Raw genomic sequence first — 11,420 nt, forward strand, 5'->3', positions numbered from 1 at the left:
GTTCCTATACTATATACTAGCCCAAGGTGCGGAGATACCAAAATATTTTCCAGTATAGAGGCTTAAAGGAAGTCTCTCTTTTATTGTAGGCAATTACTTAAAAGATAAGAGGGCTACTTTGGATAGTCCTTGTCTTCTGAATAAAATTCATTTATGATTCAGCAGCAAACCAGAATTCTGTCTCAGACATATAGTTATCAAATCAAAGTCAAATACATGTTCATTTTAAATGGAAATCTAGGGATTTAATAATCTACACACTTTATACATTTTATTAAGGATTTTGGTTTAGCAGGTCTATTGTTAAATAACAATGTGTTATTTCTATAATACAATGTAGGCAATTAATAACTATTTCATTGGTTGAAGGATTAGTGGATTTATGTACCATAAACATTTCTTTGTGAACAAAATCCTTTCCCCACTGATACACATAAGTTATCTATTTCTCATGATATAGGTCTTAAGAGAAAGGAAAATTCTGCTGGGAAATTTTAAGCCATTAACTGACATATTATTCTGTATTTTTTCCAGGTTACTTTTTATCTGGTGAAAAATTTTCTGATCAAGAAATCTAAATAAATCTAATGATTACTCAGAATGAAATCTTGAGGATTGTCTACCTGAACCAGATTGTAATTGGAGTCCTAGGGAACTCTTTCCTCATATTCCTTTACTGTTTTAAGTTGAACAGTGGTCATAAAACAAAATCTATATTTCTTATTCTCATACATTTTCTCTTTACCAATATAATTTTGCTCCTTTTCAGGGGAATTCCTAAAGCAATTGATGTCTGGGGATTAAAGTATTTTGTGGATTATACTGGGAGTGTATTTCTAACTTACATGCAAAGAGTGACTCGTAGCCTTTCCCTCTGTAGCTGCACCCTGCTGAGTGTCTTTCAGGCCATCAAAATCAGTCCAAGCAGTCTCAGAATAGCAGAGTTAAAAACCAGAGCCCTGAAGTGCATCTTTTCCTGCTGTCTTTTCTGTTGGGTCCTGAATCTGCTGATAGATATAGTTCTGCCTTTGTATGTCATTGGTCTCAGGAACAGAACATACAGTAAAGAGGAACAGAACATTGGATTTAGTGCTTTAGATCTCCATACAATGAAGACTACAATATTCCTCATCTGGAAGTTTGCTTACGATGCATTCTTTGTGAGTGTCATGGCCATTACTAGCGGCTGTATTGTGCTTTTTTTGTATAGACATCACCAACGAGTTCGACACATGCACAGGAGTATGCTGTCTCAAAGAGGTTCTTCAGAGACCCATGCTGCCAAAGCCATCTTGCTATTGGTGATCACCTTTGTTAGCTTTAACTTCATGAGTTCTTTTTTTGTAATGTATATGACTTTTTTAAAAGTTGCTAGTCCTGTGTTGCTTCATGTCTCAGTTTTTCTTTCTCTCTTGTTTCCAACTGTCAGCCCTTTCATACTACTCAAAAGTGACACTCAAATTACAAGTTTCTATTGTGTCCAGTGAAGGATGCAAAGACCATCTTTCATTGAATTAACATTTTGAACCAGAAACACACAGAATTATAGACTTAAGATACAGGCAGTGGAAGGAATACAGGATGAAGTAAGCTTGAAAGTCCTCATTCTATTAATGGAATAAATGAGGGCCAGGTAAAACTTCCTTCCAAGAAATATTTCAAAAATTTCTCAGTTCAGTTCTTTTCTATTGTGTCCATTTACTCGAGGAAAACAGTAGCTTTGGGTATGTGACAATAACTGTAGAGTGTGACACTTCCTTTTCCTTCTAATTCTGTTTACATTTTTTTGTCCTTTTTGTCACCCCACTGTCAGTTCTCCAGTATTTTCACACCTGTCTATAATAAGGGAATGACCTGTATGGATATCAGTGTACTCAACTTCTTACTAAGTCTAATGTTCAATGCACACTTTTATTACTGAATCTCCTGGGCACACTTGTCCACCATGAGAAATTTCTTTGTCGTATTCACAATTGTTTTAAATCTCCATCTATACCCTTCCTAATTTAATGATTCTTGTCAACAAAAGTAAATGATTTAAAAACATCTATAGGTAAATGTGTTGTATAAGTGTATTTCCATCTCAGATCACATAAATACACAATTTGAGAGTTCAAAGGGACCTTGATGACCATCTAAGTGAACACATATTCAAAAGAAATCCCCACTACAATACATCACTTAGAAGTTGTTCAAGAAAAGAATTCTATTCATTGCCTAGGGACATCATCCCACTTTGTACAACTTTAGGTCCTAGGAATGTTTTTCCTTGAAATCATGCATAAACTTACATCTTATTAGCTGTCATGTGTTGTTCCTTGTTCTGGCCTCTAGAAAGCAGTTAAATAAACTTTATCCTTTCTCCACTAAATCCACTTAAATACTCAAAGACAGCCATCATTCCCTAGTCTTCTCCAGGTAAAAGATCCCATTTTCCTTCACATGAATATAATGTGGAATTGGCTCTCTAAACCTTTTTATATTCTACTTACCTTTCTCTGGACACTTTCCAGCTTATCAATGCCCTACTTTAATTATCCTATGCTATAATAAATAGAGCATTCCCAAAGCAGCCTGTTGATGGTAGAGGGACTTTTCCTTGTTTTTATTTATCCTAATCCTATCTACCATAAGCAAAGGTCACATGCTGATTTTGATCATCATGTATGGGTATATATATATTTTTTCCTATTGCTTCTCTCAACCTTGGCTGCCTTTAAGCATTTAGCCTGCTTGATATTATTTTTACAAAGTGATACCATATTTTTATAATAGAGGAAGCTAAATGACATGGTAGATAGTGTTAAGCCTGAAGTCAGGAAAACTCATCTTTCCAGTTCAAAGCTGGACTCTGACACTTACTACCTGTGTGACAGGGGCAAGTCACTTAACCTTGTTTTCCTCCATTTCTTTATCTACAAAATTAACAGAAAAAAATAACAAACCTTTCAAGTATCTTTGCCAATAAAATTCCAAATATGGTCACAAAGAGTTGGAAAAGAATAAAAATTACTGAACAATAAAATGTTTGTAAGGGAATCACTTCTTTCTAGGAATGTCAATTGTACACCTCTAAACTGAGGTGTTTAGAATATGCAAATTCTAAAGAATCAAAACTGGTGTTTCATAATCTATATTCAAGTACTAATTTCAGTTAAAATATTATAGTCTATATTTGATGCTATGAAAATAGGATTAACTCTCCCTCTTGCCTATTTTTAAATTAATCAACAAAAACTGAAAATATCCCTATTTAACATTAAGGGAGGTGTTCAAGCCACTTACTAAAGTAGGTGACAAATCCAGAAGGGACTGACCACCTCCTGGGCAGTGCTAAGCAAATTTAAGACTGCAATTGGCTCGCATAAAGTGGAGGAAGGGAAAGGAAGTGATGTGGAAAAAGACTACAAATGTCCTGAACTTCCTGTCCAAGGGGGTCTTAGGCCTGAATTTTTCAACTTGGTGGATCTTGCACTGGGACTGAGGATTGAAGCTATGACTTGGGATTTTGACTTGGAACTCTGGCTCTTGGACTGCTTCTGGTAAGAATACTCCTGGATCTTTTCCTTTGGAGCTTTGGATTGGGTGAGTGAGAAGCTAATCCTCCTTTCCTGGATTCTGGAAACATTAGTTCCAGAGAGGCCTCTCCTTCTTGGAGGAAGCCATAGGGATTGAATCCCACTGAGTCCTCCAGCTGAAGGGTTAATGAGTCCTGCATCAGTTGAGTGGGGGATTGGAGAAACATTTCAGGTGATAAGCTAGACTTCTTACTCTACCCTCTTTTAGATTTCTATAATTTCACTCTTTTTACCTCTTTGTAAATAAGGCTACTGAATGTCAATTTGACTTGAGCTATAACATTTTTAAATTGGGACCACAGTATTAAAATTATCATATATTTAGTCAAATCCTTAATTTAATTCCTTACAATGCTCTATGTTAGCTCAAATATTTTATGGTCTATAAGTTCCAAACCCACTGTTTTGAATATCTGTGTCATCTGTTTAAAGATAAATCACAGTTCTAAAATTTTTAAATCATGGAAGGGAATAGGACAGAGATGGGCAAACTACGACCCACAGGTTAGATATGGCTCCCTGAAATGTTCTATCCTGCTGTAGGACATTATTCCTAATATGATGAATACAATGAATAGGATGCAATGCAATGACACTTTGAAAGAGTTGCTTTAGAAACAGACTGATAGATGAGCATTTCCTTTCCTTTGGCCCCCTTTTTAAAAAGTTTGCCCATCACTGGAATAGGATTAACAGACAACTTTTTTCATCAATTTTAGAGGTATGCTTCTCCTCTTATCAAGTATAGACATTGATACCTTCTTGGGAAAACAATGATGACTTCTTATACATTTTCAGAAAATTAATTTTACAGTGGATATACAACCATCTGCATATACTAAGATAATCATGTGATTTCTCTTGGTTTGATTGTTGATATGGTCAATTATGTGGATAGTTTTCCTAATGTTAAACCATCCTTGCATTCCTGATATAAATCTCACCTGATCATGGTGGATGATCTTCTTAATTACTTGCTGGAGTCTCTTTGCTAGTATTCTATTTAAGATTTTTGCATCTATATTCATTAGGGAGATTTGTCTGTAGTTTTCTTTCTCTGTTTTTGATCTCCCTGGCTTTGGAATCAGTACCATATTTGTGTCATAAAAGGAATTTGGTAGAACTCCTTCTTTGCTTATTGTGTCAAATTATATAGTTTTGGGACTAGTTGTTGTTTAAATGTTTGATAGAATTCACTTGTGAATCCATCTGGCCCTGAGGTTTTTTTCTTAGGGAGTTCTTTGATGTCTTATTCAATATATTTTTCTGAGATGGGATTGTTTAAGTATTCCATTTCATCTTTCTTTAATGTGGACAATTTGTATTTTTGTAGATATTCACCCTCTTCACCTAGATTGTCATTTATTGCCATATAGTTGGGCAAAGTAGTTCTTAATAATTACCTTAATTTCCTCTTCATTAGAGGTGAGGTTGGTCTTTTCATCTTTGATACTGTTAATTTAATTTTCTTTCTTTTTTTATTAGATCAACCTGTACTTTATCTATTTTATTTGCTTTTTCAAAGTACCAGCTCCTAGTCTTATTTATTAGTTCAATAATTCTTTTCCTTTCAGTTTTATTAATTCCTCCTTTGATTTTTATGATTTCCAATTTAGTTTTTATTTGGAGATTTTTAATTCATTCTCTTTCCAGTTTTTAAAGTTGTGTGTCTGATTCACTGACCTCTTCCCTCTCTAATTTGTTGATATACCCTCAGGGATATAAATTTTCCCCTGAGTACTGCTTTGCTTGTCTCCCATAGATTTTGATAAGTTGTTTCCCCATCATCATTCTCTTCAATGAAATCAGTAATTGTTTTTTTGATTTGTTCTTTGACCAACCCATTTTGAAGAATTAGATAATTTAGTTTCCAATTAGTTTTAAATTTGCCTTTCCACAAGCCCTTATTGATTATGATTTTTATTGCATTATTTCCTGAAAAATTGAATTCATTATGTCTGATTTCCTACATTTTCTTGCAATATTTTTATGACCTAGTACATGGTCAGTCTTTTTATATGTGTCATGTGTAGCTGAAAAGAAGGTATATTCCTTTTTATCCTTATTTATTGTTCTCTAGATGTCTAGTAGCTCTAATTTTTCTAGCATTTCATTCACTTCTCTTCTTTCTTATTTTTTTATTTGATTTATCTTGTTTTGATAGAGGAAGGTTAAGGAACCCCACTAGTATGGTTTTACTCTCTATGTCCTCCTTAAACTACTTTAGAAATCTGAATGCTGTACCATTTGGTGCATATATGCTGAGTATTGATATTTATTCTTTATTTATACTGCCTTTCAAGATGTAATTACCTTCCTTATCTCTTTTAAAGAGATCTATTTTTGCTTAACTTTATCTGAAATCATGATTGCTACTCCTGCCTTCTTTGTTTTAGTTGCAATTTATTCTTGTTTACTTAGAAATTTTTATATACATAGATTTTTTATATTTTGATTCTGATTTTTTTTCTTCCTTCCAAAGTTTAATTTTTTTCTCTATTTGTTTTTTTTATGTTTTTGGTTTTTCTTTTGATAATTGATTCATCTACCCCCATAATTCAATGATGTATTCTGAGTTGATCCAGGTATTGGTCAACATACTCTTCAGGTGGGATTGTATTTTCATAAAAATCCAAGATTTAAAATTTTGTTTGAGAAAAATTTTCAGCAATAGAAGCTTGCTAACACTCTGAATCTAGAAAAATGAACTATTTGGAGAACAATGTCTGCAGAAACCTACACTGAATCAAAATGATCCAAAATGAACTTTCTGGTGCAAATGATCAAACTTAAGGGGATTGATGGGTTGATTTATTTTGAATTGTAAACTTTTTTGCCAAAGGGGATTGCCCCCAATTGGCTTTTGGTCAATGTGTCTAGCAAAACATTGGTTTTTCTTTCTTTCTATCTCTTCCATTTCCCTCTTATCTCTAAATAATGTAGTTAGAAGATTTTTAGGGGTACAAGATAATTACATCAATTGATCAATTGGGGAGACAAGTCTCACAAATGATCACAAAATGCATTGTGATAATGAGATGAAATCTATCCTGACTATTCTTAGATTTAATCACCAAAGGTGAAAACAACTCCATTTAATTCTCAAGTGGGAAGTCTGTGACCCATGTGTGCAAGAATGAGTGACAAATCAGAATTGACTGAGTGCTCCCTGAGCAGTCCAAACAAAGTGTCTGTTGTGATTGGACACACCAATTAGGAGAAAGGCATAGGAAGTGACGAAAAAGAAGCCTTTTTAAAAGGGAGTGACAATTTCCTGTAACTCTCTTCTTGTTTATGTCTTGGACCTGAAGGAGCTCTTCTTGTTCATGGCTTGGACCTGAAGGAGAATTGGATGAGACCTTGTATAAGGTGAGACTGCTCTTAATCTTTCCCTTGTGTCATGGAAATTTATCTACCTCCTCAATTTAAAAAATTTAGGTAAATGATGTCAAAAAGCCAAATTTCTCTAAGTCAAGGTAGAATTTTAGAGTTTATTGGAAGAGCACCATGTCTCAAAGATAAACGTGGCCACTGCATGCCAATTAAAGAGTTAGAAACCAGCTGATGACAAAATCAGGGAGCAGAGACCTGGTTTACATACTAAGATAGTAACAAAGTGAATATTTCCAAACAAGGATTATGACTTATATCATAGACACAGCATCATGTAGATCTTTTTTTAGAAACTGTTACCCAACTACAAAGCTGATTGGTTAGTTCATTTAGGAAAACCCATATTAGTTTTGAGGTCAAATCATAAGATAATACCCTTATTTAGAGAATAGTGAAGACCATTTTACCTCAGGCTCATCTGATCTGGGGGGAGGATAGTTATTTCCAAATAGGAAAGGATGTGCATACTTGCACCATCTCAGGACATGATACAACATTTTGGGACCTGAAACTCATATGGTCAGCATCTCCTGATAGAAGGGATATATGACTTAGGGAGGGGTTAGATATCCCCTTAGAAGCAGTTTTATGCTTTAATTAGAAATCCTTATAAAATGATGAATTCTACTAATTATAATTAAGAGTATAATGGAATTATACTAATCACTTTAGAATCACAACATTGATTATCTCAAACCTATCACTATCACTATATAGTATAAGGAGTAGGGGTCTTTTTTCCTGACACTTGGAACTACACATTGTGAATGTAAATACCTGTCTTTCCTGGATTTTTTCTGAAGGAATTCTCCTTTCAAGAGAGGCCTTGTGACTGAAGTTTTTGCTTTATTCACCCTTGACCCTCTGGCCCTCAGGCCCTCCTACCCTTGGCTCAAGACTGAGCCTTTTCTGACTGAGGGATAGTTAGACCTGCCTGGGTTGAACCAGGGATCAGAGCAAATTAATTAATGTGTTAGATTAATTATCTTATCTTATCCTCTCTCTAATTTTCTTATTTTCTCTCTTCTCACTTGCAAATAAACTACCATAAAAGTCATTTTGACTTGAGGATTTTTTTTATTGGGGATTGATATTCATTCAGTTCCCTGGTGACTATCCCTTTTAATATTCATCCGACCAAAACCCCTTTTTACCCCTTACAGCTCTAATTTTTCTAGCATTTCATTCACTTCTCTTACTTCTTTTTTTTATTTGTTTGTTTGTTTGATTTATCTTGTTCTGATAGTGGAAGGTTAAGGAACCCCACCAGTATGGTTTTTACTCTTTATTTCCTTCTTAAACTCCTTTAGAAATCTGAATGCTGTACCATCTGGTGCATATATGCTGAGTATTGATATTTATTCTTTATTTATACTGCCTGTCAAGATGTAATTACCTTCCTTATCTCTTTTAACGAGATCATTTTTGCTTAACTTTATCTGAGATCATGATTGCTACTCCTGCCTTCTTTGTCTCAGTTGCAGCCCAGTAAATTCTGCTCCACCCTCTTACCTTTAATCGGTGAATATCTATTTGACTCAAGTGTGTTTCTTACAGACAACATGTGGTAGGATTCTGGTTTTTAATGCATTCTTCTATGCATTTACTTTTTATTGGTGAGTTCATCCCATTCACATTCACAGTTACGATAAATTTCTGTGTATTTCCCTCTATTTTTGCCTTCCTCTCCCTCAGCTGGCAGCAGAAGCTGAAGATATGGAGGCTGAAGGGGGTTGGGTTTCCTGCCTTGTTATCAAGGTATTCTGTTGAGGTTGTAGCCTTTGCCCTAGGATCTAAGTCAGCTTGATTATTTTCTTGGCTTTCACCATAGTTGGTGGAAGAGGAGTGTTGGAGATTGAGATTCCCTGTTCTCAGAAAGCTTCTTATATGCCCTATTGATAGACTAGATTAATCTGGGCAGAGCTGATTTGTGGAGCTAGATGTGTCCTGAGCCCAAAACTTTGAGAAGCTGAGGCCTAATATGGAAAGTGGTGGCTGCAGCTAGGCTGCCCTATTCTCTGCACCTCTCCTCCAAGAACCTACCTACAGGCTATTGTCAGAGCCCTTAGCTTGGCACAGCTGTGGCAGCAAGGCATTCACTCCAGGCTGGAGCCCTCTCCCCAAGATTCCAGCAACTGCCACATACTCAACATAGTAGGTGGGTGAGAGGTCTTGGGACCTTCTTTCTTCCTTTTCCTTAAACCCTAGAATTCAGTCTTCTTTGAGTACCTTTTAAGTTGAATTAATCAGGAGGGTCCTCCAGCTCTGTCTTGTTGTTAGATTTGTTTTTCTGTCCCCTCTAAACACTTTGCTTTTGATTGGTGTGGAAGGGTTTTCACAGAGGACTTGGCTTTTGCTGCTTCAAAGTGGTCATCTTGACTCTGCCCCCTCTAGCTACTTTTTTAAAAATTTGTTGGTTTGTTTTTTTGTTTTCTGGTAAACCGTCAGTGGGGTTAGAGTTTTGACTTGATCTGACTGGCTCTGCCAAAACTATAAAATGAAGTAAACTAACTCTAGAGTTAAGTCTAAGTGCAAAAAATGGAGTTGTTCCTCTGCCTTATGGCTTTCTACTTTTATTTTACTTAAGCATTCATTAACTGAAACCAAATTGCTGTTGACCTTCCTTTTAGTTCTTTCAAGCTTCCAGTTGTCGCAAAGATAATTTTGTCATGGTAAAATGTATCTCATGTTGGTCAAAAATGTTGGGGATTTTCTTGTTAGATTATGCCAACTTTGAGAAATTTGCAAGAATTCTATCTATAGACTAAACATATATGCCCTAGCAGCTTGGCCTTAGATATCTAGTTTTTCATTTTTCAATTAAAAGGGAAAATACCCAAGAGATATCTGAAGGCAAGACTTCACTCCAAAAAGATGGGACAAATGTCTTCATTTCAGAAGGGACAGGGCTAAAAGGTCCTCCTTTCTATTGGGACAACCAGATTCTTGTGACCTTCAAGAGGAACAGAGCATCTCAGTGGAAAGAGACAGGAGATCCGAATTGAAGAGAAGGGGGAAAACATTCAACAGATAATAGGCACATGAGTCAAAAGAGGCACAATAGTTTTTTGAAGGTACTTGTACTTTGAGTTGAACTCTGAATGGTTGGTTTTCTTACCTAACCTTCTAATCCCTCTTCTGATACCAAATGCTGAAGATCACCTACTCAAATGATACCTGAGAATAGCCCAAAGTACTCAAAGCAGGTCTCTGAATGAAATCAAAACTTATTCTGTTGAAGGGAAGAAGATAAGCTATAGCCTAGCCCAAAGCAATGAGGTAAAGTCTTGATATGTAGTTGTGATAAGATGAACAAGAAGTTAGAACAGTAGTAAAGTTTCCTTAGTGACAAGACAGTTTGCCTACAAAGAATCTGTTCTTATCAGGGCTTTATGACTTGGATTATGCTCTTGAAGGTAGAAATTTGAGTTTGCCCAGCATCAAGGGCCATGCAGCCTGGCTGGTTTCAGCTGGTTAAGTGGTTTTGACAGGCAAAGATTATCAAGAGCAGAACTCAAGTGATTGAGCACAAAGGACTGTTGTTATTCCAAGTTCACAGTATAACTTGATTAGGAGAGATATGCTTAGCTGCTTAACCTAGAACTAGAGATGCAAAGTTTGGGCCTGGAGAACATGACAACTAAGAAAAAGGAGAGGCATTAGCAAGAGGTTAATTTGAGTCCTTTTAGTGCTGTTTTTTAAGTGACTATCCTGTGGAATTTGCAAATGGACCATGATTAAAGACATAGCAACCTCCTGAGTTTGGGGAAAAGAATAACTTGATGAAAATCAACAAGGGGAGTGTCCCCACCTACCCACTTAAAATCATTGTTTTTTCTTCAATACTCAAACCAAAGGCTACCTCCTACAGGAGGAGATTCTCCATCTTATTTTTTAAGGTTAATTTCCATCTATCCAGTGTGTATCTTTGAATTATCTATTTACAGGTTGGGTTTCTCTTGAGGAAGTCAGCTCCCTAAGGGTATTAGCTCTTTGTGTCATGCTTATCATGTTATCTGGCATATATTAAGAATTAATAAATTAATAAAGAAATAAGAATTAATTAAAAGAAAAATAAATAAAAAGAATAACAAATAATATATAAGAATAAAATTAATTTATTGATTGACAAACTATCATTTGTTAAGACTTTATTGTGTAAAGCTCTGCACTGGGAGTGCATGGAGGATACCAAGATTAAGTCAATTTCAGTCCTACTTCTCACTGAATTGACAACCTGGGTGCAGAATAGAAATATATATAAAAATGCTTTGCAGAATAAAAGAACAGGACAAATAAAATAGTATCCCTATGTGAAGACATAGAAAGAAAAACAGATAATCCCTTTCCCAAGAAGATGTCTCCCTATTGTTCTAAAGCTTACATGTCATAATTTTTCTGCACACTGATAGCTGCTTGAAGGGGTGGATATATATATATATATATATA

At 35.4% G+C, this 11,420-nt stretch overlaps 1 protein-coding gene across 1 annotated transcript; it reads left to right on the forward strand.

The window, feature by feature from the left end:
- Positions 1 to 587: 587 nt before the first annotated feature.
- On the forward strand, positions 588 to 1,487 carry LOC123252607 (vomeronasal type-1 receptor 1-like). Its single transcript, XM_044681881.1, has one exon. The coding sequence runs from the start codon at positions 588 to 590 to the stop codon at positions 1,485 to 1,487; it is 900 nt and encodes a 299-aa protein (XP_044537816.1).
- Positions 1,488 to 11,420: the final 9,933 nt, after the last annotated feature.

Source organism: Gracilinanus agilis, chromosome 6 (assembly GCF_016433145.1).
Source record: "Gracilinanus agilis isolate LMUSP501 chromosome 6, AgileGrace, whole genome shotgun sequence".
Lineage (NCBI taxonomy): Eukaryota > Metazoa > Chordata > Mammalia > Didelphimorphia > Didelphidae > Gracilinanus > Gracilinanus agilis.

Bases quoted from the DNA above. Each gene is read 5' to 3' on its own strand.
- LOC123252607 (XM_044681881.1), top strand. From the start codon at position 588: ATGATTACTCAGAATGAAATCTTGAGGATTGTCTACCTGAACCAGATT.